The 27,786-nt window shown below is 46.4% G+C and overlaps 1 protein-coding gene across 1 annotated transcript in view; it reads right to left on the reverse strand.

Annotated features, from left to right (window-relative positions):
* The window catches only part of LOC138569129 (enoyl-CoA delta isomerase 1, mitochondrial-like), a 216,450-nt gene that overhangs the window by 82,448 nt on the left and 106,216 nt on the right, over nt 1–27,786 (reverse strand). Inside the window, exons 5-6 of the mRNA XM_069646813.1 lie at nt 27,619–27,740; nt 26,753–26,931 (exon numbers count right to left, since the gene is read on the reverse strand). Coding sequence (XP_069502914.1) covers nt 26,753–26,931; nt 27,619–27,740 — 301 coding nt within the window. The remainder of the gene's footprint in view (nt 1–26,752; nt 26,932–27,618; nt 27,741–27,786) is intronic.

Here is a 27,786-nt window from a genome sequence, read left to right on the forward strand (position 1 = left end):
AAGGGTGGGCGCATGTGAATATAAGCAGATACAATCATCAGGAATGCTTTTATAGTAAGTAATGCATGTCTTCTGATGCTTGTTAATCTGCTTAGAATCACATGCTGTGTATAGACTAGCGTGCAGTACCCGGAGTTGGAGGTGGGTTGTGAGAAGGAACAGTAGTGAAAAGATGTCTTAGTGCTGCTTGTCCCACCTGAGAATCAGACCTAGAATGAGTGTCTAGGCAATAGTGTTTTGTAAAGGTGTGTACAGAACTCCAGGTTACCGCTTTGCAAATAGACTCAAGGGTAACATTTGCAATGAATGCTATGGAAGCCCCAGTGCCTCGAGTAGAATGTGCTCTAGGCTTGAAGGGCAGTTCTCTATCAGCAAGAGTGTAGCAGAGTGTGATGCATTTGAAAATCCACCTAGAGATAGTGGATTTGGAGACTGCATCTCCTGCTCTTCCTGCTGCCACTGAAACGAAAAACGGATTAGTCTTTCTCAATGTTCGAGTTCTTTCCAGGACTGCTCTGCATACATAAAGTGTGTGCAGGCTTCTTTCTCCCATGCTCTAAGGGTTTTGAAAGAATGTTGGTAGTTCTATTGATTGGTTCACATGGAATATTAATTTAGGCGCAAACCTAGGGTGAGTGCGTAGAACCACCTTATCTTTGTGAACTCTAGAACAGAGCGCGTGTAGTTCACTTACTCTCCTAATGGAGGTAAAAACTATTAAAAAAGCAGTCTTATAGGTGAGATCTTTGAGACTCGCTCTGTGCATGGGCTCGAAGGGAGGCCCCATAAGTCTAGTCAACACCACGTTTAGGTCCCGTCCAGTTGCCGGGTTAGAAATGAGAGGGTGAATTCTTTTCACTCCTTCCATGAAAGCCTTAATAACTGGTATCTTCCACCACAACACCATCTGTTGTGACGTGATGTAGTCTGAAAGCACAGCTAAGTCAACTTTTAGAGAGCTGAAGACCAGGCCGGAGTCAAGTAAATGAGTTCATACAAAACAATATGTGGAGGAGAGCAGTTAATTGGGTTAATGCTATTTGAGTTGCACCAGATGACAAACCGCTTCCACTTACTGGAATAGCAATATCGAGTGTTTGGTTTTCTTGCCTCTCTGAGAATGTCCATCTCTCTCTAAGGGAGCTGCAGGTGCCCAAACTCTATGACCTCAGGAGCCATGCCGCTAAGTTCAATGTCTGCGAGCATGGGTGAAGCGTCACCCCTTCGTCTTGCGACATGTTGTACGAGCAAGACAGTTTGACTGGAGGAGATAGGGACATCTCCATCAGATGAGCAAACCAGGGTTGGCGGGCCCACATGGGGGCCACCAGTATCATCGTGACTGGTTCCTGGTGCATTTTGTGCACTATCTTGCTGAGATGGGACGTAGGGGGGGGGGGGGGGAAGCCTAAACAAATTTGCCTGACCACGTTATCCAGAGTGCATTCCCCTTGGAACGGTTCTGGGGTTACCTGGAGGCGTAATCTTGGCATTGAGCGTTCTCCAGAGTTGCGAACAAATAGATCTATGGGAAGCCCCATTCTGTGAAAACGTTGGAGACGATGTCTTCGTGTAAACGCCATTCGTAGTCCATGGGCAACAGGAAATCTCTGCTGAGGACATCTGCTAGAAGATTGAGTTCCCCTGGAACATGTTGTGATAACGGGAACATGTTGCGTTTGAGAGCCCACTTCCAAATGTTCTGGGACAGTTTGGACAGCCGTGAGTGCCCCCTTGTTTGTTCAGATAGTACATGGCCGTGGTGCTGTCTGTGAGGATCAGGACCGTCTTTCCCTGCAGTTGTGTCTGGAAAGCTTTTAGTGCTTTGAACACTGCCAACAGTTCCAACAGGTTTATGTGGTTGGATGCTATGTCTGATGACCAAACTCCATGCGCTGTTTGTTGAAGCAGGTGAGCTCCTCACCCTCCGAGAGACGGATCTGTAGTTAGAGTGGCTTCCACTGCGGGGGTGGTGAAGGATTTCCCCTTCTAGAGGTTTTCCCTCGACCAGCACCGCAGCGAAAGAACGAGGGCCGGCGAGACGACCACTAGATCGTCCCATTGTCCGCTGGCCCGACACCACTGGCTGTTGAGCAACACCTGCATTGGGCGCAAGCATGTGTGAGGAACCATGTAGATACACGACGCCATCATTCCTAACAGTCGCATAGCCTTGCGTACCGTCACCTCTCGACTGGCTACATACTGAGGGATCTGAAACAGCATGTTTTGGGCCCTTTCGTTGGAGGGGGAAGACAAGGCCGTCCTTTGTACGAATAAGAGCCCTTGGGAGCTGCTTGACCTGACTGGGGTCTAGGCTGGATTTTTTCTCGTTGATAGAGAATCCCAGACTGAATAAAAGATCTATCGTCTTTTGGATATTTGAAAGACAGACAGGTTTCATAAGAGTCCCCTGTTATGAGCCAGTTTGGTAAGGAGAGACCAGGATGGATTGCCTGCGCAGATGTTCTGCTGCCACCGCTAGTACCTTTGTAAACACCCTTGGTGCAGATGCTATGCCGAAGGGTAGTACCTTCAACTGATAATGCTCGTCTTGTATCATAAATCTGAGGTATTTTCTATGCGCTGGCAACATTGAAATATGAAAGTATGCATCTTTCATGTCCAGTATTGCCATGTAATCCCCCTGTGATAGCAGGGGAATTACTTCCTGCAGAGTGACCATGCAGAACTTTTGTGGCTTTACAAATTTGTTCGCTGGGCGCAGATCTAAAAACAGGGCGCATGGTTAGATCCTTTCTGGGTGAAGGAAGTACACTGAATAAATACCTTCTTTTACCTGTGACAGAGGTACGATTTCTATGGCTCCTTTGTCTTGTAGTGTCTTGACTTCCTGAAGAAGTATGCAAAGATGGTCTGGTATCAGTCTTGCTCGTGGAGGTCTGAATGTTGGGGACCGGTTGAACTCTATACAGTACCCGTGGGCCACAGTCTTTAGCACCCACTGGTCTGTATTCATCCCCTCCCATGCCTGAAGGAACCATGTTAGCCGGCCCCCGACCGGGGAGGCATGGGAGGGGACCCAAATCTCTGGGTCATTTTGAACCTGAGGCCGGGGAGCCTCTAGGGTTAGAGTTCTGGCCGCTTCCTTTCCCACGACGCTGACTACTTTGGGTATACGTGGTGGTGTATCCGCTGATTCCCTGTGGAAAGCTCCAATTGTTTCCCAAGGAGTACTTTTGTTGAAGCAAGCGTTGGCCACGAAAAAGCTGTCTGGACCTAGATCCTCGTCTTGTAGAGGGTCTTTGTGTAACATGGTCTAGTGTTTTCAGAATGTCATGTTCCTGTTTTTGCAGTCTCAAGGGCCTCGTTGACTGCTGTCCCAAATTCTTCCACAGGTTTATCAGTGATGCTTGCGTCTCTGGCTTGAACCCAGAGTTCCTTAGCCACGCATGTCTTTTCAGGTGAGTGCCCTGGGCCAGAGATGTTTCGGCAGAATCCAAAGTGTTTTTAAGTATGCTTTGGTTCACTTGTCTGCCTTAAGTCACTGTGGCCAGGAGACAAGTTTGTAGTGGTTCGGGAACCTCCTGGAGGCCTTCTTGTAGCAAGGCCCACTGAGTGTGCGTGTATCTGGCCAGTAAGTTAGTATTGTTTGTAATACGTGTTGAAAAGGCTGCTGCGGCTGTGACTGTCTTCCCAAGGGCATCTTTTCCCTTCTTTATCAGGGGGTGCCTCGCTGGTTGACAGAGGGACCCCTGCTCTCTTTCTTGTAGTGGTCACCACCAGAGAGTCTGGGGTGGAGTGACCTCGGATATAAAGGGGGTGTGAAGGAGAAGGACAAAAGCTTTTCTATGCTCCGATTCACACCTCTTGGAAGAGCAGGTGTTGAAGGGAGCCAAATGTTTTTTAATTGAATTGAGGAGAGGAATAGCCTGGCAGGCCGGTGGCTTTTCTTTGAGGATGTCCTCCACAAAGTCAGCGTCAGTGACAGCAACATGACATTAAACGTCAATTGATCGTCCAATGGCGAGGGTTGTCTAGTGGGAGTATTCTGGGGGGAATCCAAACACAGGGCATCAGGATCTGGTGAAGGAGCTGGAGATTGCCATCCATGGCGGAGGGTCACCCATATTCAGGTCTTCCCCCCACCCTCTATGGGATCATGCATGTCCTCAGGATTGTTGAATTGATCTTCATCTTGAGTGTCTGCTGGGGTCTCCTCCTCAGTGAGGTCATAGGTGTATATATCCTCTTCCTGAGAGTGGTCAAAGAGTCTTGGGAGCTTTGCTACAGGGTCCAAAGGGCACTCCTCTCGTGGTCTTCTGGGTGTGGTTTGCTCTCAACGGGTAACAAACCTGTCCGGTCTCTCCATACAATTTTCAAATGTCTCTAGTCCATACAGAAGACCTAGAATGGTCTAGAGGTGGAAAAGGGTCTTGAAAATGTTCTTCTGTCGCAAAACGTCGCAATTTTTTGCTCAACATCGAAGACATCCCTTCCCCTCCCTCTGAAAACTCTTCCTGGGGGACCGACAGAGGTGGGGCATCCCTGTGCCTTTCTTTCGATTTAGGGGAGGGTTCCAGTACTCCTTTAAGGCTATCCTTGGATCTCAACGGATCCTTGGCCTTTTCCGTAGGCCTCGAAGGATCTCTAGACTGCCATCTACGAGAATCGACAGAAACAATTCTTGCCATGCTGTCGGCACGTCCTCCGCAGACGGGAAGCGCATCACCTCGGCCTGCAATTGTGAAGGAGCCTTTTTCGGCGGAGCCGGGGCTTTGTCCTCGGCTGCTGCGTTCTTTGGCAGTACCAGGGCTTGTCCCCGGCGACTGCCTTTTTTGGCAGAGCCGGAACCCTGCCGTCGCCGGACGCTTTCTTGTGATGAGTCTCGACAGAGGTCAGGATATTAGAAATAGCGCCCTTTGTTTTTGATGGCCCAGTCGCTAGGCGCCTATGCGGCTGTGGGCAGGGCTGCCGACCCTGATGGTCGGCGGTTGTTGCCGGACCTTACCGTGTACCCTTTGGCGCTGAAGTCTTCTTCGACTTGGCCGAAGATTAACTTGGGGTTGTGTGCTTAATGTTATTTAAATGTTAGTCTATGTCGCCGGGGTGTACATTCCCCATAGCAGTGCCTGAGCGGAGCAGGAATGCTCCATTGAAAGGTCAACGATCTCTGGGTCGGAGGTTGGTTCGTCACTATTGCAGTCACATTCGGTGGCTCCAGCAGCAGGGGGACATCCCGGAGGCAGCCCGCCGCTTGACTTTGCGCTCCTTTATTGTTTTAGGACGGAGGAGCTTACAAGCCGCCCAATCAACTTCATTGTGATCGAGGGGCAAGCTACGGTTACACCGTTTGTGCTCCTCTTTCCAGGGAAATTTGCCCTTGCAAATGGGGAAAAACCTAAATGGAGTCCTCTACATAGCTGAGGAAGGTTATAGTGACGAAGATCAAAAGGGAAAGAGGAAGGAAAGGGAAAGGCATTCTCAGATAGTACAGAAATGTCCACCCCGACCACACTCTCCCTACTGTGTAGGCCGGCGGAAGGCCCGGCCACGTGGTCGGCAGCGCCAACGATCACTGCCGTCGAAATAAGGGATGGAAGGGTGATCTTAAGTAGTTTAATAACTATTCAACCAAAGGTCAAAAGGGACAGTAAGCAACGTCTCTGCCGAGCTCCGCATAAGGCGACCAGTGTGCTGGGCGGAAAAAACAATCTGAGGGACCTCGACGCGCGAGGGATCTTGGGTACACTACACGCCACGTAGGGATAGTGTTACAAGCACGCCCATGTCGACGTCCCCTTTCGATTCTCAAAAGACAAGATGCAATACTCTGCTGTTACCACTGGATGTCGGACCATATGCACGGCATGGGATTCTAAGCAGATTAACAAGCATCAGAAAAGTCTGTGTGGCGTCCGTTGATGTCCGTTGTACTCCCTATTTTAAAGACTTGTTATTAAAACAGCTTTAACTTTTGCCAACTTCTTGAGTCGGTCTGATTATTGTAGGAGTAAGATCTGCATGCCTATCCAGCTGAGATACTGTTACCTCGTCTCCAGATCCAATGGTATGGGTGGTGTATGCCCGTTACCTTCCATATTTTGCGCCAAGCTAGTATTGTGGTGCTGGCAGGGACAAATCCGCAGTCAACAGTGAATCTATCGGGGAGGATCAGCAAACATAGGTCCCTGTCCCCTGCAGAGTATTGCTCAAGTTGTGTATGAAGTGGGTTATCACCAAACCAGATGGCTGCAAATTGTGCTTTCCAGTACCTTCGAAAGTCGGGGACCGCACACCCACCCTTATCGTATGGTTGCACTAATGTGTCCCATCTCGTAATGGGGAGATGGGTCCAGCTGGACAGCTTAGATTGCAGGCAAGTCATATACTTTCCGTAGTTACAGTCATGCATTTTAGGGCTGTGTCTTGCAACTGTTACCCCTAGGTAGTGCATACGTGAAGGTCATCGGGTTGGGTGGTGGCGTCTGTGAGGGGAAAAGTTCAGATTTACAGCAATTCACCTTGAAGCCCGATAACTCCCCAAAATGTAAGAGGTCTTCCATCACTGGTCGTAGGTGCGTTTGAGGGCGTCATATATATACCAGTGCATCGTCTGCATACAGTGAGACTATCTGCGGTTCATCCGCTATTCTGATCCCTCAATCCTCATGTTTGAGTCTTATGTCCGCCATTGGGTCTATAGGATAGCAAATATTATAGGCGACAAAGGGCAGCCTTGACGTGTGCCTCTACCAAGCTCCAAACGCAGGGAGAGCAGCCTGTTTGTTTTAACCCTGGCCGTTGGTGCTGTGTACAAGAGGCGTAAGGCCTCTAAGAATCCCTGACCAAAACCGCATTTGGTCAAAACTTAGTACATAAACCCCATGCCACAGAGTCAAATGCTTTTTAGATGTCTAACATGGCCGCCACAGTTTGAGCCCTGGGATCTATTTGTGCTAACATATTGAAGAGGTGACGTAGGTTCAATGTTGTGGACCTGCCCAGGATAAATCCAGATTTATCAGGATGAATAATGTACAGCATACTTGTTATCAGTCGAGTGGCAAGGATTTTCGCAAACACCTTTACATCAGTGTTAATTAAGGAAAGGGGCAGATAGGATCCACATTGGTCTGCAGGCTTTTCAGGTTTCAGCAAGTCCGTGATAACTGCCTCCCGCATGGTGATGGGGAGTGACAGGGATCCGAAGGACAACTGCCAGACTTGGAGAAGGTATGGAGCTGGGGTTGCCTTGTAACGTTTACAGAAATCAGCTGCAAGGCCATCAGTACCAGGGGCTTTTCCAGGTGGCAGGTGGTCCATCGCCCGAGTAATGTCAGATATGGCGATCGGGAGGTCTAGTAGAGCCTGCAATTCCTGCCTAAGTGGAAGGGCATCGAGGAATATATCAATTTCCTCCAGTGTACATGCATCTTTGTTAGTGTATAAATGGCTATAAAAAGCAGCAAATACTTAATTAATGGCCTCAGGTGTGTGAACTGAGTCCACCACGGATTATAAGTGGGATACACAGATTGCTGTTCTCTTGCTTTGCCATGCAAGCAAGTAGTCTGCCAGGTCTGTATCCATCCCCGCATCTCCTAGCGGACATCGGGAATCTAAGAACTTGACGTCACGGTCTGCATGTGTCTTAAAGGTATCTATGTTATGTTATGTTACTTTGCATTTATATAGCGCCTTATGTACCACTGGTATGATCTCAAGGCACGGGTAGGTTGAACGCCCTCGGGAACCGTAGTTCAAGTCAGTAGAGAGAGAGCGAGCCATAAGGTGCGCGTGTACACCAGTTGTGTGTGCAGCAGGTGCGATAGCTGCTTCTTAGCGTTAGGTATGGTGGTTGGGAGATCAGGAGTAGGTGTTCGTTCTGGCTGGGTGATACCAGACTGACTCTGGCTGCGTTAGGCCTGAGGAGAATGCCTAGGCTAGCAGGTGTGCAGCCAGCTGTGTTTAGTTAGGATGATCGTTAGTATGTGGCAGGTGTTGCTATGAGAACAATTATACCGAATGTGACATAGTATCGCCGTGTTCTAGTTGAGTGGTGGTTTATAGAAGAGAGTCAGCGTGGTGATGCGATACAGTGGTTTTTTGTAGGTGCTTGAGATAAAGAGCCTTCATGCTCATGCATTCCACGCACTCCAACCGTGACATGCACTCCAACCGTCCCATGCACTCTATTTGTTCTATGCATTCCATTCGTCGCATGTACTGACTCAGTTCAATGCATTCTGTCTGTTCAATCATTTCCATGCATTCCTTCTGAGCCGTGCACTTAGTCTGATTTATGCATCCCATCCGTTCCACATACTTCTTCCACTCCACATACTTCTGGCCTCTTTGATCTGTGCTAGCATGGCAGGGGAACTACTTGTTAGTCCATGTTCCAACCTTTGTAGCTCGCTTTCACTTTGTTATATTGCATCGGATGGTCTTAAGGACACTGAACTCTGCAGACATTGCTATAACCTGGATATAGCCCCTCCCAGAGCACACCAGCAGACGACACTGAGCCTACATTTTGATCAAAGTATAGCTGCACATTTTCCTCAATTGTAGAGGCAAACGCCACATCCTGAAACGCTGGCGGTTTAAATTCCCAGTTGTTGCGAGGCCTGGCGAACTTCAGTAGTGTTAGGGAGATTGTGACTGGGGAATGGTCAGAGTAGGTGCGAGGCCCTTCCCAACAGTGTGTCAGTGATGAGTCGTGGACCGACGAGTAAAAGGACTAGAAACAGTCCTTGTTGTGTAATGTCCTCTAAACGTCCACCAAACCCAGGGTGTGCATGCACTCTGTAATCGTAGAGTCTGCTCGTGTGAGCGCTCTTTGGGCGTGGGCGAATCCATCTACTTCCAAGTCAAGGATAGTAAAGTAAAGTCACCTCCCCTCCCCACAAGATAGGGATTGGAGGATATCGGGCTAGTTCCTCTAGAATTTCAGTGTAAAACTGAGGGTCATCGATGTTGGGGCCATACACATTCAGCAACAGTATTTCTCTCCCCGCAAGGACCATACACCAAAACATGTCTGCCTTTGCATGTTAGCATTTAAATAGGAGTGATGTGTATCATGGTCTTGACCCCCTCTGGCTTGCGAGTATTTAGTGTAGAAGCGGTTACCTCCCTAGTTTTTAGCAAACTTTTCACATGTTGATGCGAGAGCATGGGTTCACTGCAGGTACATCATTTGGACTTGTCTCTCAACGTATAGGTGTACATTACACCGCTTATTAGGATTCCCTAGGCCTCAGTTATTCCAACTTAGGCAGGTTATGTCTCCCATTTGGGTGCAGGGTAATCAATGATGTCTCCATTAATATGTAGGCACTTTAAGCACTTGCTTGCAATTCGCATCGTCACGGTCTAAGTGCAGTGCGTACCAAGTGCTTTTTTAACAAACTTAAACCCCTCCCGCATCGTCCTCAGAACCAAGGAGATCATACCCCCCCACACCAAGAAACATCCCAACCTCTAAATGCAACATTGCATGTGGGAGGCGGTACACAGTCATCCGGGCCAGCACTTAAATACAATAGAGAGGATAAGTGTTCACATACTCCTCGTATAGTTGCCCCCAGTCGGGGGTGGCATGCCCCCTCATTAGTGGATCTGCAGATATGAGGGCTGCCCTTCTTTATATCGTAGCAAATATTACACCAAGAGTACTTCAGGTGCACATCATTTCGTGAGTAGCAAATGGCTTGAATAACGTGGTCAGGGGCAGTTTGTTCACCCTTTCAAAAGCAGTTATCGGGAACAATGTTTGTAGATCAGGACGCCGGTAGTGTGCTATCTAGAAATATCATGGCCTCGTCGGGTAGCTTGGCAGGATCAAACATGGCATACTATTATAATACGACAGTCACTTCTTAACCACTAAGAGTTTCCTCTCCTTTTGGACAGCCACTGTGAAATTGGGGTAGACATGTATTCTGTTGGAACCCAACATCAGGTCTCTGTTCGCGGGCCGCTCAGCAATGGATTTCCCAGGAGTCAGAGCAGGGTGGTCACGATCCACTGCTCTAAGGCTTGTTTGGAATTGCTCTCGGGCACCCCTATGACTTGGGTGTTATTACAAGAGCGTGACTCTAGATCATCATTCTTTCTTTCCACCTCGAGTACACGCCTGGAGAGTGTAGCAAATTAGTTTCTCATGGTGGATACGTCATCTCCAACTGTGCTCACTCTTGTTTCAGCCTCCCCTAGTCGCTGATCAGTTTGGTCTATGCAGGTTTTGATGGAGTTAATGGTGGTGGTCGTCATATCGTTCAGTTTGCTGGGCACTTTAGCGAACCCCTCCTGCATGAACACCATAGGTTGGGTTTTAGTGTGTTCCACTGGCTCCATGCTTGCAGGCGTTCCAGTGGCGATCAGTTGTTTAAGAGCAGATTTTGTGTACTGGCTAAGAGCATTGATTTTTTAGCACTTCCCTTAGTCATGCTGTGCAGGGGGCATAATTCCTCTTCTAGAGCGTCCCAAGTGGGTCCAGTGCTCTGCCCCAGTAGTCCGCTTTCCCACCCTAGAGATAGAGCAATATTTCTTTATTTGCAGGTGGTAATAGCCCCCAAGCGGGGCAAGGCGGGCTTTCCAGACCTAGATCGGGCCCCTATACGGTGCCAGGTAATGGTAGCGGAGCGTGAGGTCAATTTTAATTTCAGGTGCTTAACCTCCCAATAGCTAACGGTTGATGGACAGTATTGGTTCACCCCCTGACCCCCTTTGCCGCCAACCATATATATTCACTGGGAGCCATTGAGCGTGCTGCGGGGCTTGACTTACATTGGTGGTTAAGTTGTTGGGTGTCGTTGCGCCCGTAGTTGTGACCCCCTGGGTCTCACCAGATGAGGGATGGAGGGAGGGGTCACAGAGACCCCCCAAAGTTGTGCTCCACAGAGAGGCCGCCAGTGTTAAGGCTGCTGAATGGTGTAGTGCCCATGGCCACAGTTCTTCAAATGCAGGACAGTGCGATGGACTGGTATCCTGTGGTGGAATTACACTGTAGCTAAATTGTTCTTAGTGTCCAAGAAATATAGCCTGGTGGGGGAGCTTCCCACCACCCAGAAGCAGGGTAGCAAGCCTCTGCGTACTGCAGGGAGGCTTTAGCAGTGCCGGTGTCTGGGCTCCAGCTGGATGAAGTAGTGCATTTCAAGCTGTGGGGGTGGGCCACCGCGGGAGCACTGAATGGGGGCGGGAGTCCACCAACTCCCAGCCCGTCTCATCTTGTAGAATTAGCTGAATCCGCATCCCCGATGTGCCACATGTAGCATTGTGTTCCTTTGTACCTCACTGGTGCTCCAGAGCACCCAAGCTCCTCATCCCTCGCTGCAGCTCCGGAGCAGGCAGCACGTTCCCTGTCCCTCGATTTCCGATAAGGGCCAAAAATAAGGTCTGTGGGTAGCCAGTGATGTCAGGTGGTTTGCTACATGGATGTGGGCACTGAGAAATCAGTATAAAGAAGGTGGATTTGGACCTGACTGGCCTCTGGCGTTGGCACTCTAAACAAGAGCAGCCATCTTGTCCATTGTGCAACAGCGCCCCCTTGGTATAAAATAGTATTTAATAAAACCTTGTTGTGCTTGGTCTTGATAATTATGATCCATTAATAAAACTTCAAACTCCATAGTCATGTATCAAGTTTTAAAACATTTTTTAAAAAGCATATTTATTCGTTTTACAATATAAACAATTGAAACATTGAATACAATCAATAGTGCAACACGGATTAAAATTATCCCTGAGGCCAACCAATGACTATACCAACACATTTAAGAAGCCCTAAAGAATTAATAGTACAGTACAAGGAAAGTAATGTAACTCAATCCCTTTCAAAACATGCTTACCCCAGTTATAAACTCAATAGAACACAGGACAATGCAAAAACAACAAAAAAGGGGAGGGGGGACATCACTTGCACTAATACATACACGTATATAATAGATAGACATTCCCACTACCCAGAATTCCTTCCACCAAATGGAGCCACATGCAATGCACTAGAAGAACTAGTTACTCTTACCTTGTAACGTTCTTTCGATGGGATGTTCCTCCGACGTATTCCTTATCTTAGATAGAAATCCTTCAGCTTTGCTGGCCTCGGAAAATTTTTTCGCCAGAGGGCGCTGCGCGTCGATGATCGCCGAGTCGATGACCCTCGACGGCCTCCGTGCCGACGTCGACGTCATCCTGCCTATAAAGGCCGCGCGCAGCGTCCGTTGCTCAGTTCCGTTTTGTAGTCCCCAGTAATGTTTTTGGATTAGACTAATCACCTTGAAGGAGCATAGGCTGCAAACCCACAGGAAGTCATACTGCGGGGATGGATGGGAGGGTCGATAAGGAATACGTCGGAGGAACATCCCATCGAAAGAACGTTACAAGGTAAGAGTAACTAGTTCTTCGAAGGGATTGTGTCCTCCGACGTATTCCTTATCTTAGATAGACTCCCATAGCAGTGGTATTGTGACTGGAGGCGGGAGTAATAAAAGTTATGTTACCCTTCCAGAATGGACAGAGTGTAACACAGCCTTGCCGAATCTAGTTTCTTGACTAGAGGAGGAATCCAGGCTATAGAATTTGGTAAATGTATGTGCGGACGACCATGTGGCAGCCGCACATATATCTCGAATTGGCACCCCTCTTTGAAGGGCTGAGGATGTTGCGATACCCCTGGTAGAATGAGCCCTTAGATTTTGAGGAGGCTCCTTTCCTGCCAATTTGTAGCACTCCAGAATGGCTAAAATAATCCATCTGGAGATGGTTTGTTTTGTTATTGGAAGGCCCAACTTATGTCCTGCATAACCTACAAAGAGTTGGTCTGCTTGTCTGATCTTAGCCAATCTGCTGATATAGAAGCTCAAGGCTCGCTTAGGGTCCAGCCTGTGCAGTCTCTCTTCCTCCTTCCCCGGATGAGGAGGAGGGTAGAAAGAAGGTAATATAATCTTCTGAGTGATGTGAAACTCCGAGACTACCTTCGGGAGGAAGTTAGGCTTCACCTGAAGAACAACTTTGTCCTTGTAAAAGATTGTATGTGGAGGTTTACACGATAAGGCTTGCAACTCGCTAACCCTTCTAGCAGATGTCAATGCTATTAGCAAAACAGTTTTGAGGGTGAGAAGCTTCAATGAACAAGAGTGTAGTGGTTCAAAAGGGGCACCCTTTAGGAAGTTTAAAATTAGGTTTAAATCCCATAAGGGAACTTGAAAAGGTTTCGGGGGATAAACATTAGTTAATCCTTTTAGGTATTGTATTACCAATGGAATTTTGAAGTATGAAGGCTCCTCTGCAGTGCGCTTAAAGATTGATAGCGCTGCGAGATAGCCCTTAATTGTGCCAACCTGTAGGCCTGAATTAGCCAGGTAAAGTAAGAATGACAACACCATAGGTGTACCACAAGAAAAGGGTTCAATATTCTTTTCTCTGCACCAGCTGCAAAATTTGTTCCAACGGCAGCGGTATAGAGTTTTAGTTGCCGGCCTTCTGGCCGAAAGCAACACCTCCATAACATCATCCGGAAGGTCCCAATCCTTGTACCTCAACCTTTCAGACACCAAGCGTGAAGGTTGAGGGTCTTGATGGCTGGATGGAGAACCTGACCTTCCTTCTGCGAGAGAAGATCCTCTCTGTATGGCAGTCGAATTGGAGGGCAGATGGACATGTCTAGAAGGTCCGGGTACCACGTTCTCCTGGCCCAATCCGGGGCAATTAGGATCATGGTCTTCCGAAACCTTCTCAACCTCCTGATCATTTGAGGAATGACAGGGACCGGAGGGAACGCGTACAGAAGTGGGAACTCCCAGTCCACTACGAACGCATCTCCTAGAGCTCCTCTCGGGGGAAATTCCCTTGAGCAAAATCTGTCGCACTTCCTGTTGATACTGGTGGCGAACAGATCCACTTGAGGGGTTCCCCAAAGGGCGAAGATCTCTTGAAGGACTTCCTGAGCTATCTCCCACTCGTGAGAGACTGTGCTCTGCCTGCTCAGAGCGTCCGCTGTCAAGTTCTTCTCTCCGGCTAGGTGAATTGCCGATAGAGAGATTCCTTCCTGAATTGCCCAAAACCAGAGCTGCATCGCCTCTCTGCACAGTGGTAGTGAGCCTACGCCTCCTCTTTTGTTGAGGTAGTGCATGGCCACTGTATTGTCCGTCATTATTAGGACGTTTCTTCCCCGTACAGACGGCAGAAAAGCCTTCAGCGCTAGTCTGATGGCTCTCAGCTCCAACAGGTTGATATGTAGTCTGGACTCCGATGGAGACCAACGACCGCTGATGGTCAAGTCGTTGGCGTGAGCTCCCCACCCCGTGAGTGAGGCATCCGTGACTACTGTTATCTCCGGCCATGGTTGCCAAAACATTTCTCCTTTCAGGATGTTCTCCCGACAGGCCCACCACTGAAGGTCTCGGGCTACTTTGACCGGGATCCGAAGGAGATCTGTCATCCTTCCTGAGAACTGTGACCACTGAGTTCTCAGTGCCCACTGGAGGGATCTCATTCTCAGGCGAGCCTCCGGCACGAGGAATATGCAGGATGCCATGAGGCCTAGCAACCTCAGAAAGTCGTAGGCTGGGAGATATTGGGCATTCTGAAATCTGATGACCATCTGCAGAATATCTCGAGCCCTCACCTCTGGTGGCAAGGCTTTTCCCAGGGAAGTGTCCAGGACTGCTCCAATGAATTGGAGTCTCTGTGATGGTATCATCTGTGACTTCTTTAAATTGAGGGAGAAGCCCAGCTTGTGAAGGAAGTGGCAAACATAATCTAGTTGTCTCTGAGCCTGTTCCGAAGATACAGCTCTGATCAACCAATCGTCTAGGTAAGGGTAGACATGAATCCCTTCCCTCCTTAGACTTGCAGCCACAACCGACATTAGCTTGGTAAAGACCCTCGGGGCGGAGGTTAGCCCAAATGGCAGAACTCGAAATTGATAATGAGAGCTGCCAATTGCGAACCTCAGGTATCTCCTGTGCCTGGGATGGATCGGCACATGGAAATAAGCGTCCTGGAGGTCTAGAGATACCAACCAGTCCTGAAGCTGGAGGGCCTGAAGGATCTGAGAGAGAGTCACCATCTTGAACTTGTCCTTTCGGAGGAATTTGTTCAATTCCCGTAAGTCTAAGATGGGTCTCAGTCCTCCGTCCTTCTTCGGTATTATGAAGTAGGGGGAGTACCAACCCTTGTTCCTTTCCGCTACAGGTACCAGTTCTATGGCACCTTTCTCTAGCAGGTCTAAAACCTCCTGCAAGAGGAGCGGATCTGGAAGCTTCAAAGGGTTGTTCCCCGGTGGATGACTCTGAGGGATATGTAGGAAGGGCAGGCAGTAACCTTGGGCCACTGTCTCCAGAGCCCAAGCATCTGACGTAATAGCCTGCCATTCCGTCAGATGGTGAGTTAACCTGCCCCCTACTGGTGTTCTGTGAGGGGAGACCTCAGAGTGGTTTTGAAGCGGCTGATGCAGTTGCCGAAGGTAAAGTGGCTCCTGCTCCTGCGGGTGCGGCTTTCTTTCCCCTACCCCGTCCACCACGGGTAAATCTTCCTTGGCCTCTTTGAGCCGGTCGTCCCCTGCCCCTTCCATATGAGGAATAGTAACGAAAGGACCGTCCTCTCCACGATGATCCCGAAGGACGAAAGGTATTCTGACGGATAGCAGCTCCCAATGACTTGGCTGCTGCCTTGGACGTTTGCAGTTTCTCCAAACTGTCATCCGCCTTCTTTCCAAAGAGGGTAGAACCGTCAAAGGGCATATTCAAAAGCCTGGTCTGCACGTCAGAGGCAAAACCAGACTTCCTCAACCACGCATGCCTGCGGATTGTGGTACTTGCCGCCATGGCCCTGCTGATACTGTCAGCAGAATCTAGGCCAGTTTGTAGGGTCTCGCACATCGCATCTTTACCATCCCTGATGATGTTTAAAAATGCGTCCCTTTCCTCTCCTTCTTGGAGGCAATCAGCCGCTGATGAAGCGCACTCCCAAAGGGTGTGGCTGAACCTAGCGAGCGTACAGGTCGCGTTAATAGACTTTAACGCCATGCTACAGGCAGAAAAAACCTTCTTAGCCATGGCATCATACTTTTTGTCATCCCTATCCTGCGGAGCAGTGGGGTATGCAGATGTGCTGCCTGATGAGGTTGCAGCCTGTACAACCAAGCTCTCAGGAGTAGGGTGTTTTGACAAATATTCAGGGTCAGAACTAGCCACCCTGTATTTTGTTGACAGTTTTTTATTTACTGCCGGGATAATTTCTGGCGTTTCCCAGTTTGTCAAAATCCTTCTCTGTAGAGCAGAGTGAAATGGAACCACAGGATCCTCCTGTGGGCCCTTGTCCAGTATGTCAGTGAGGTCATCCTGCTGAAAGGCAGGAGAAGGTGCAGACCAACCCATAAATTCTATGATTCTAGACATCAGAGCTCTATATGGAGTCTCCGCATGTTCTCCTGGGTCTGGTTTGATAAATTCTGCTTCAGGAGAAGTGTCCAAGCCACTAGCTTCCTGAAGTGCATCCTGAAGATTTTTTAATCTTCCTTCCTCAGAGGCGAAAGTCTCTGGCTCTGGTGATGTGGTCCTCTGTAAATCAATATCTTGGTCTGAATCCTCCCTTTCCTCAAAAATCGAGGTTAAAGGGGGATACATTGGTTTTTGGAATGGTATAAACCCCATTTCCAATGCAGAAGGAGCCATCATCACAGGCCTTGAAAACGTCGATGTCGTCGACACCGACGTGAAAGTACTCGAAGGCGCCGTGAAAAGCGTCGAGAAATGTGTACTAGGCCTCGAAGAACTCGAAAGGATCGGAGTCCTGCTCGAGAACGACGTCGACGTTCTCGGCGTCGAGTCGGAGGTCTTTTGTCTAACCGTTGGCTGTGGAGTAGCCGTGGTTCTTTCCTTCACCGGCGTCGATATCGGCGTCGACGTCGGCGTCGACTCGATCGACTGATGCGCCGATGAATCCTTCGACAACGGCGTCGATGGCGCCGACCTCTGTTTCGAAGGAGTTTTCGACGATGGCGTCGATGATGCTTTATCTCCCGATGGCTCGAGGCGCTTTCGGGTTGACTTTTCCGCCGGGTACTGCGACTCGCGGCGTTTAGATTTTTTGGGTTTTTTACCCGGGGTATCACCCTCAGCTGTCTTCGAGGGGGACGAGGCCGCTTTCTCGAAGACGCTTAGCATCTTTTTCCTGAATTCCTCCCACTCAGCTTGCGAGCTGCGTTTTGTGGGGCAATGAACTCTCTCAGGAGAACTCGACGAAGATGACGAAGGGGATCTCCTACGTCTCTTCTTCGAGTGTCTCGATGTCGACGAGTGGTGGGAGCCACTTCGTGATCTAGATCGAGAGTGTTTTTTATGGTGAGGAGACGAACGTCTCGACTCTACCGAAGAAGCTTTCGAGGAAGTTAAAGTTGACCTACCTCTCTCGAGCTTCCCCCTACGCTCCTTCAAGGCTTTCGCCGTCATGGAAAGGCATTCCTCACACTCCGAACTCTGGTGCGTGATTCCCAGACACCACAAACAGACCCTGTGAGGGTCCGTCAACGACATTTTCTTCCCGCAGTCTCGGCACTTTTTGAAACCGGACCGAGGGGTCGTCGGGTCGGAGGAGGATGCCATCGATATCGAGGTAAATAGTAGTTATTATATACGTTATCTGACGAGAACTGTAGCAACGGTGTTCCGAGGCACAACGAAGCGCGGAAAAACGGAACTGAGCAACGGACGCTGCGCGCGGCCTTTATAGGCAGGATGACGTCGACGTCGGCACGGAGGCCGTCGAGGGTCATCGACTCGGCGATCATCGACGCGCAGCGCCCTCTGGCGAAAAAATTTTCCGAGGCCAGCAAAGCTGAAGGATTTCTATCTAAGATAAGGAATACGTCGGAGGACACAATCCCTTCGAAGAACAAGTTACTTTCTTACCTGGTAACGTTCTTTCGATGGGATGGTCCGACGACGTATTCCATATCGCTCCCGCCCTGCCTTCCCCGCTGCAGAATTTCTTTTGCGATTGCAGCTTACGTTCCGCAAGGCTCTGTGTCTGACTGGCAGTTGACTAATGTCACACGTTCTGGGGGAAAAAACTACAACTGAGGCTACGGGCGTCGTGCGTCCTACTTATCACATCGTCGGACGTCGGAGGAGGTCCTCGACAACGGCACGACGACAGCGCATCGACGTCATCGACGCAGGAAGCAGACGCCGAAAAAAGTTTCCGAAGCAGCACAGCTGTGGTGATTACATGTCATAGATATGGAATACGTCAGAGGACCCAATCCCCACGAACTCTTCTGTACCATATAAACTATTAAAGGGTGTCAGAGTTCAAAATAATGTTCTTCCAGATTCCCTTTTTCGAAACAAAATGTCCTCAAAGTCTGACATCTGCACACTCGCCCAGTTCACGGTTTTTCCTAGTTTTCCACAACTTCAGGATCTGTTTTGCCACTACCAGTACTTTGTCAATCCACTGACTATTCTGTTTAGCAATCCTACATCTTCCTCTCCTAGACAACAAAAGAGTTTGAAAAGGCATTCTAGAAAAGCTTTTAGATAATATTGTGTCCATTCTGTCCAACACATTCCCCCAAAATTCCTTTGACCTAGAACAATTCCACAACATATGTATAAGGGTGCCCCTCATTTCCACATCCCCAGCAAGTGTTACTATCCATCAAATCCAAACCATGCATACGCACTGGAGTGCAGTATAAGCGTCCCAGAGTTTTCTGATGTGTGAGAAGTTCAAATCCAATTTACTTCTGAAACCTGCCCGTAGTATTTACACCCACCCTATAATTTCACATCCCAAATCTCCCTCCCATGGCCCCCTTAATTTTTCCCCAAGATTCAACAATGAAAGGATCTATAGGCATCAGGTTAAGATATGTGGATAGTTTTGCAAAGGTAGCGGGCGCCCCTCTCTCGAAAGAACAGACTTGATAACCTGTTCAGTGGTTATTAACCACTTGAGAGTTCGCAGCCACTGCTTTTACTCACTGTGCCTTTCACAGATGGGAAATATCCATTTGCATATCAGTCTTTGTCCTGCCCAGGGGCAGTCCAGCACCGAAATGCAATGGCAATTCCAACCTGAACGAGAGTGCCACCAGCAACAGAGGGAGACCACGTCTGGTTGCCCCCAGGAGAACTCTCGTTCAGGTTGGAATTGCCATTGCATTTCGGTGCTGGACTGCCCCTGGGCAGGACAAAGACTGATATGCAAATGGATATTTCCCATCTGTGAAAGGCACAGTGAGTAAAAGCAGTGGCTGCGAACTCTCAAGTGGTTAATAACCACTGAACAGGTTATCAAGTCTGTTCTTTCGAGAGAGGGGCGCCCGCTACCTTTGCAAAACTATTTTTCAAGGAACCTGGGATTGGTAACCCTAGGTCTCCTGGGGGCAACCAGACGTGGTCTCCCTCTCACTGTGCTTAGAGAGGCATCAGCTTCACCTCACTGATGATCCACAACAAGGGTGAAACACGTGTATGGGGTTGCTGGTGGTACTCTCGTTCAGGTTGGAATTGCCATTGCATTTCGGTGCTGGACTGCCCCTGGGCAGGACAAAGACTGATATGCAAATGGATATTTCCCCTCTGTGAAAGGCAGAGTGAGTAAAAGCAGTGGCTGCAAACTCTCAAGTGGTTAATAACCACTGAACAGGTTATCAGGTCTGTTCTTTCGAGAGAGGGGCGCCCGCTACCTTTGCAAAACTATTTTTCAAGGAACCTGGGATTGGTAACCCTAGGTCTCCTGGGGGCAACCAGACTTGGTCTCCCTCTCACTGTGCTTAGAGAGGCATCAGCTTCACCTCACTGATGATCCCCAACAAAGGTGAAACACGTGTATGGGGTTGCTGGTGGTACTCTCGTTCAGGTTGGAATTGCCATTGCATTTCGGTGCTGGACTGCCCCTGGGCAGGACAAAGACTGATATGCAAATGGATATTTCCCATCTGTGAAAGGCACAGTGAGTAAAAGCAGTGGCTGCGAACTCTCAAGTGGTTAATAACCACTGAACAGGTTATCAAGTCTGTTCTTTCGAGAGAGGGGCGCCCGCTACCTTTGCAAAACTATTTTTCAAGGAACCTGGGATTGGTAACCCTAGGTCTCCTGGGGGCAACCAGACGTGGTCTCCCTCTCACTGTGCTTAGAGAGGCATCAGCTTCACCTCACTGATGATCCCCAACAAGGGTGAAACACGTGTATGGGGTTGCTGGTGGTACTCTCGTTCAGGTTGGAATTGCCATTGCATTTCGGTGCTGGACTGCCCCTGGGCAGGACAAAGACTGATATGCAAATGGATATTTCCCATCTGTGAAAGGCACAGTGAGTAAAAGCAGTGGCTGCGAACTCTCAAGTGGTTAATAACCACTGAACAGGTTCTCAAGTCTGTTCTTTCGAGAGAGGGGCGCCCGCTACCTTTGCAAAACTATTTTTCAAGGAACCTGGGATTGGTAACCCTAGGTCTCCTGGGGGCAACCAGACGTGGTCTCCCTCTCACTGTGCTTAGAGAGGCATCAGCTTCACCTCACTGATGATCCCCAACAAGGGTGAAACACGTGTATGGGGTTGCTGGTGGTACTCTCGTTCAGGTTGGAATTGCCATTGCATTTCGGTGCTGGACTGCCCCTGGGCAGGACAAAGACTGATATGCAAATGGATATTTCCCATCTGTGAAAGGCACAGTGAGTAAAAGCAGTGGCTGCGAACTCTCAAGTGGTTAATAACCACTGAACAGGTTATCAAGTCTGTTCTTTCGAGAGAGGGGCGCCCGCTACCTTTGCAAAGCTAAGATATGTGGATACCATGCGTGGCAATGATGCAAATATAGCACACCCATCTGGCTCATTCTATATTGGCATAGACAACACGTACAGTCTTCTTCAAACAAAGGGATTTGAGATCCCTAAATCTATTCGTTACTCAAACCATACACACGCAATTCCACAAAAAGGTATAATTTGCCCATCCCACAATATATCTATTTCCAGAATTCCTTTCGAAATCCAACTAGACCAGTCTAATGATTTGTTTACACTCTGAAGACCAGGATTATGCCAAAGAGGGTTTATAATGTAATTACAAGTTCCTGTCAGAGTTAGCCAACCACAAGGTAAGCACATCTCTATTCACATTAGAAGTGGGTAATTTGTCATTTCTATTCAGCAGTTTACCCAATGAGTAGATGTTACTCAATTTAATATGGATAAAATCTATCCCTTTCAACCGATGACCAAAAATCAGCTGACATGCATTCTGGGACATCACGTAGTAGGCTGCTTTCTTCAGTATGAATCCTTTATATTTGTCAAAGTCTGGGTAGCCAAAACCTCCCTCCAGAATAATATGAGGTAGAATGAACTTAGGAATTCTCTGCTTTTTCTTCTCACCCCTTAAATTCTGAAAAATCCAATCAGTCCTCATTTTCAAAAATCTAAAAAGTAATGATTGCACAATATACAGTACCTTTGATAATAAATGCATTTTAATAGTGTCAACCTTTGCCCAAATACCCAAAGTTAATCGTTCCCATTTTCTTAAATCGCTTTTCAATTTCTCTGTCAACCCGTCTACATTAAACTCTACCATTTTCTTCAAATCTGATTAAATTAACCCCTAAATATTTTACATGAGATTATAATCATTTACAATTCCACTCTACAAAGTCTCCTCTTTTCTACAAACTGCTGCAGGTGGGAAAATCTTTGTTTTATCCCTATTAACTTTCAAATGCATTTTTTAAAGGTCACACTATCCCCTTCTGGATTCGAGAGGATAATTACCATATCATCTGCATAAGATAGCACTTTGACTTCTTTTCCCCCCAAACCCAAGACTCAATTCCTTGTTTGCATCAAATATAAGCCGCGAATGGCTCTAAAGAAATATTGAATGAAAAGGCGACATTGGGTAACCTTGTCTCGTGCCTCGTGTAAGAGTGAATTAGTCAGATAATTCATTGTTCACCCAAATTTTAGCCATCAATGCATTATGTAAACGAGTGACTTCCTTTTGCAAATTAATACCAAAACCCATCTTTTGCATAGTAAATGTCAAATTCACAATTGATTATCAAACTCCTTCTCGGCATCTATGAATACCAACACTGTATCCAAAGGTTCATCTTGGCTAAGACCCATCACATCAATGATGGTCCTAATATTATCATACCCATGCCTACCCCCTCCTAAAACCAACCTGAAAAGCATGAATTAAATCCCCAATACATTTATCTAATCAATTTGCCAATACTTTAGTAAATAGTTTTACATCTACATTAAGTAGATAAATTGGTCTCTAGTTCCCACATTCCTTATAATCTCTATCCTTTTTTGTAATCAAGGCCTCTTGCATAGATGGACATGAACCTCCATCTTGCACAACATTGAAACCATTCACTCAAAAAGCAAGCTAAAACAGATCTGAATGATTTGTACAACTCTACGGGTAAGCCATCTAACCCTGAAGATGTTCCAATATTAAGCTGTTCAATTGCCATTAAACCTCCCCAACTTCTATCTGAGCATCTAAAGCAGTTCTATACTCCGGTGTCAACACAGGAGTCTAAACAAGTAAATATCCTCCAATCAGACCTCAGAGGAAAGGCATCCTCTGTATACAACGATTCATAAAAAAGAGCAAAACCACTTGCATATATCAGTACTTTTCACCACCATACAGCGATGTTCATTCTCTACACCCCTAATAATATGATTTTTCAGTCATCCCGTTCAACCTGCCGGCCAACAGTTGACCGCTCTTATCTCCACATTCCCAATACTAATGTCTCATGAAGAAAAGGCCTCTTTCCAACATTAGATTAGTTTCATTAGCAAAGTTTTACCGTACACAAGTCATTTTCAGTCGGTCTGTGACCTTCCTAGTTTGCGCATCTCTGTTGAGATAATTCTGTCTCGATAGACTTTTCTATTAAACTTTTTTTCCTAATATATGAAATCCTATTAATCAATTCCCCCCTACTGCCACTTTAAAGCTTTGCCATACATTCTATTGAACCCATATTTTCTCTAAAAAAACACCTCTATAAATGTCTGAATACCTGTCACTGTATCTAAATCTTCCAAAATCCCTGTTTTAAGACGCCGCCGTACAAAAGCAGAACTCTCCAAAGACCCAAACGGCAATCCACCAGCGCATGATCTGAAATTTCACCTCACCCAACATCCGCTCCAAAAGCCCTGTCTATTAGCTTGTCAGCTATTACTACATAATCTATCCTAGAAAATGAGTTGTGCACCAGCGTGTAAAATGTGTATTGCTTCATGGAGGGATGCATAACCCTCCATATCTCCACCAAGTCAAACCTTTGGAGTGGAGAAAAAGAGGACATTCATTATATACTCCAAAATGTGTGAACATGCATTGGCCAGTACGGTCCATTTTATGGTCAATAACACAATTGAAGTCACCACCAAAAATAATGTCTCACCGCACATATCACGCAATAGTTGTGCAATTTCGTCAAAAAAAGTTTGCCTTGTAGAACAAGGACCCAACATAAGTACCTTACCTCCATATAGTACATCTACAAAAATCATCTGGCCCTCACCACCAGGTTGCTACGCTTTACATTTTAATATTCATGCTTTCTCTAAACAGAATACTAGCCCCTCTCGATCTTGAGTAAAAATAATTTGAAAATTCACAAGGATAGCTTGGCGTAGTCAGAAATGTTTTTGCCTCATCAAGTAAGTTGTTTTGTGCAAAAAGACCACGTTTGCCTTAATCCTCCAAATGCGTGCCATCACTTTTTTCCTCTTCCATGGGCAATTCAGACCTTTGACATTCCAAGTTATAGCTGTCAACTCATTCCACATAAAGGTCAATATCCATGTCTCCATAACCCCATAAACCCACGATCACTCAAGTAGCTGCATCTACTCTCAATATACTTTCTTTGAGAAACGAAATAGAAGAACTGTTGGGAGTATCATGAGCATTACCCGGAATCCTGGGTCATAACAAATCCATCACATAAAACATCCTTCAAACAAATGACATTACTAGACAAAACAAAAGATGCATAAAAAAACAAAGATATACCAACAACGCAGCAGTCCGGATCAAGACAGTCTGAATATAGGTAATAAACCATTCAATACACATCCAGTTCTGAACCATAACCCCCTCAGTTACCAGTGCCCATTTCAAATCTGTCAAAACCAAGTACCCTCCCCTATGCAAACATTCACAGTAGTCCCCACATTAATCACAGTAGCATTCAACCCACCACCAGAAATAATGACCTTTCCCAACATAGTTAAGGCCCATTTGAGTCAATTAATTAGGCTATTTGACACGCCAGCATATACTCCACGGTTACATGAATCTATTTACAGGTCATCTGACCGAGAAATTATTATTTTCAACTCATCAGAACAAGAGCTATACAAGTATGGAACCATACATTTCTTTAAATACTTCTCCAAAAATAAAATGGATGAAGACGAGAAAAAAAAAAACTCAAGTTTCCATACTTCATAACCAAGCATGACTTAGATTTCAAGATGTCCTGTGCCTATCTTGAGCTATTTCCATTACAGTGTCATACAGTGCTATGAACTTAGCTAACTAAACCAGCCATCCTATAACCATAAGATGAATGTCGAGCCCGAATCATATATATGAAAACTAGAAATAGGGACAAAAAAAACAAATGTAGAAAAGCAGAACGAAGAATGTCATGCAAATTATCTTGCAACCAGAACTTTGACTTGTGAGCAAGTAGTAACTAAAAACGGTAGTCTATTTTGCTTTCCCAGTTTCCGCTGTGTCTCCAAGTGACTGCGTAACGTTAGAATAATTGCTGCGATAGAGGACTCTCAACACATTTCCATTCTTATACACAGCTTCAGTTTCTCAATGCTAGCATCCCACACTTCCGAACGTGCACCTTAGCATGATCAAGCATTTTCCACCAGTAACTCCTGCATGACCACCCGTGAACAGCTTTTCCTTCGGAGCCGTTTCAATGCTGTGTAGTCCATTCCCCATCAATGTCGTGCGATCTTTGTTAATGCTGTTTGTCGTCATTATGCTCTGCTGCAACGTTATAGGGTCCTTTTTTCTAGTGGTTTCTTCAGTGCTCGCGTCTCAATCGAGTAAAAATAAGGAGCTGCAAATGGTTTTAAGGGTCGAAAAAGCCTGCTACCAAGGACATGATAAAAAAAAAAATACAAACATTGCAAGATTAACATAGGTCAAAGATTGTGTGCTAAATCCTAAAGTAATTAAGTCACTAAAATCCTTTTAAAGGTTACAACATTTTTGTGTAGGGATTAAATAAAATTAAAAACAAGACAAAATATAACCCAGAGCGTACAAAGCAAGTTTTCAATCTCTTCTTCCTTCCAGTTGTCATATTTCTAGGTGTGATTGCAGATTCTTCCTATCATTTCTTCATCTAGATCAGATAAAAATGCTTCTGCACCACATGAGTGGATCTGACCATCTAGTACCACCCTTAAAATTAGAGGATAGCAGGCTACACCATGTATGCTCCTTGCTTTCTCCTTATCCACATTGAAAGCTCTTTTCTACAACATCCCTGCTCAAATCCCCAAAGATTATTTCATGACCTCCCGAAGCAAGGTCGTCTAGCTCACATGATCTCTTCAAAATGAATTTGCTCACAAGGAATCTAAAAAATGTAACAATGAAATGTCTTGGCATCTGTCCAAGTGTTGGCTTCAGGCCCAAGGACTCGCAAGCCCTCCATCTCCAAGGGTAGTGTAGGGACCTGATTAAGCAGTTTAATTAAGATTTTCTCCAGAAAATTCATAGGGCAGCCCTTTTCAATATTATTTGGAAATCCTGTAATGTGAAACTGATTCCTTCTTGCAAAGTTTTCCTGTTCAGAGCACTTGAGAGTTAACTTCTCATTTTGAATTTGCAGTTGTCTTATTTGCTCAGACATTCTCCTTGCTTCATCATCCCTCAAGTTTAAATGTTTCTCCATTTAGTTAACCTTGGTAGACAGTTCAACATATTTCTCCTCTGAAGCAAACCGTTTTGTTTTGATCTCTGCAATGTCAGCAGTCGCCTTGCTCAAGAGTTCCAGTAGTTTGTCTTCTCTCATTTGACACTGTCAGATCATTTCTGACACCTTTCTGTCTCTTTGCTGGTTGGGAAGATTGATGTCAGTCATTATGAATATAATAGAAGATGAACACAGGGCACAGGAGCTCAGCTTTCAAGCTGCCATCCCTGTAGTTGTTGGTTCTAAGTTTTTGACATTTACACGGTCTTCAAATTCAATATTTAACATATTCTCTCAGTAGTAACCTCCAATTGCCTCATTTCTTTGTCTCCTCTGATTTTGTTATACCTTGGGTAAAAGTCAACAAGTCTTAAAAATACATTAGACACGAATATTTAAATCAATGTTTTAAAAATATATGAATGCCAAACACAAAAGTAGGAGCAGGTTTTTGAAGGAATGCAGTACGCATCTATCTATCTCAAGTCTTTAAATCGAGGTGGTATACATTTAAAAAACAGTTGCAAGGTTACCAAACTCTAACCAAGCATTAACTTATCCCACAAAGTAGGCAAATCCTGACGGGAATGGTGCTGGGCTTGTAAAAAGAATGACTGTTGAGACAAGCACACAAACAAAAAACAGACATGCACATTTTTCCTCAGATGTTCTTGTTCTCACCCATTGGCTCTTCATGCACACACAGACCCTGTCGATGTACACACACACACAAAATCACTGTTTTCATACACAGATCCATCTGTAACGTTTTCATATGGATTCCTACCTGGGATGGCCAACCATGTAGACATTGCACTGGATGCAGCAGCTAGCACCTTATCTTCTGGCACCAACTGATCTACCATACCCGCCTTCAGTGCTTCTTGAGGAGAGTACATCAGGCCTAGTTGAAGGGCTTTCTCGGTCTCTCGGTTTCCAAGTGTATTTAACATGGTGTCCTTAAACCTAAAATAGGGTATACAATTCATGACACATTATGGAAAAATAAGAACATTCGGAACGTGCCATGCAACAGACAAGTGAAACACCATAAATCTTACTGCATGCATCTTGGTGCATACATGTTAATTACCACACCCATCACAATTCTAGAATACAAGATACATTATAATTACTAAGCACATTGCAAATGGAAAGCACCATTTTGTTTCAAGAGTCTCATGTTAATTATGCACATTGTACCATTTATGCTTCATCTTGGCTGTGTCTTTGCTTTGCATTCATGTGAGCTTCCCTAGTAGCAGAAGACAGCACTGTATAAGCAGGCTTACTGTCGTGGTCAGTTGTGTCCCCTTAAGACCCAGAGGCTGGGGAAATGCACCAACACCTGATCTGATGCTGACAAAGTGTAGGATCACTCTAAAGCTCGGTATAAAGGCTTGTCCACAAGGTTACTAAATAATGGCAACAAATTATCCTTTCTTTGTGGGCTAGTGGGGAGCATGGCAATGCACCATGAGAGCACAGGACCAAATGGGTTTCTCTCGATACTTTGTAATAGGACTGTGCAGTGCTGAAATGAGTGATCCAATTGTCTAGATGGTCCTTTATCTCCAATCACGTGCTGAAAACACTGCAGAATTACAATTTTCACAATATTTAATAAGTCCATGAGTACATTATGGATTTTACCAGAAAGGTGCCACAATTCCCAGCCTCGTTTCATTCAGACCAATGGTAAACTTTGGGTCATCAGCCATGATACGGTAGTCACAAGCCATAGACATTAGGCAACCTCCAGCAGGACTTGAACCCTGAAACAACAAAACATCTAATCTAAAACATGCAAGTAGTAGTCCC

The sequence above is a fragment of the Ambystoma mexicanum genome, chromosome 2q (genome assembly GCF_040938575.1).
Source record: "Ambystoma mexicanum isolate Mex_15411 chromosome 2q, UKY_AmexF1_1, whole genome shotgun sequence".
Classification (NCBI taxonomy): Eukaryota; Metazoa; Chordata; class Amphibia; order Caudata; family Ambystomatidae; genus Ambystoma; species Ambystoma mexicanum.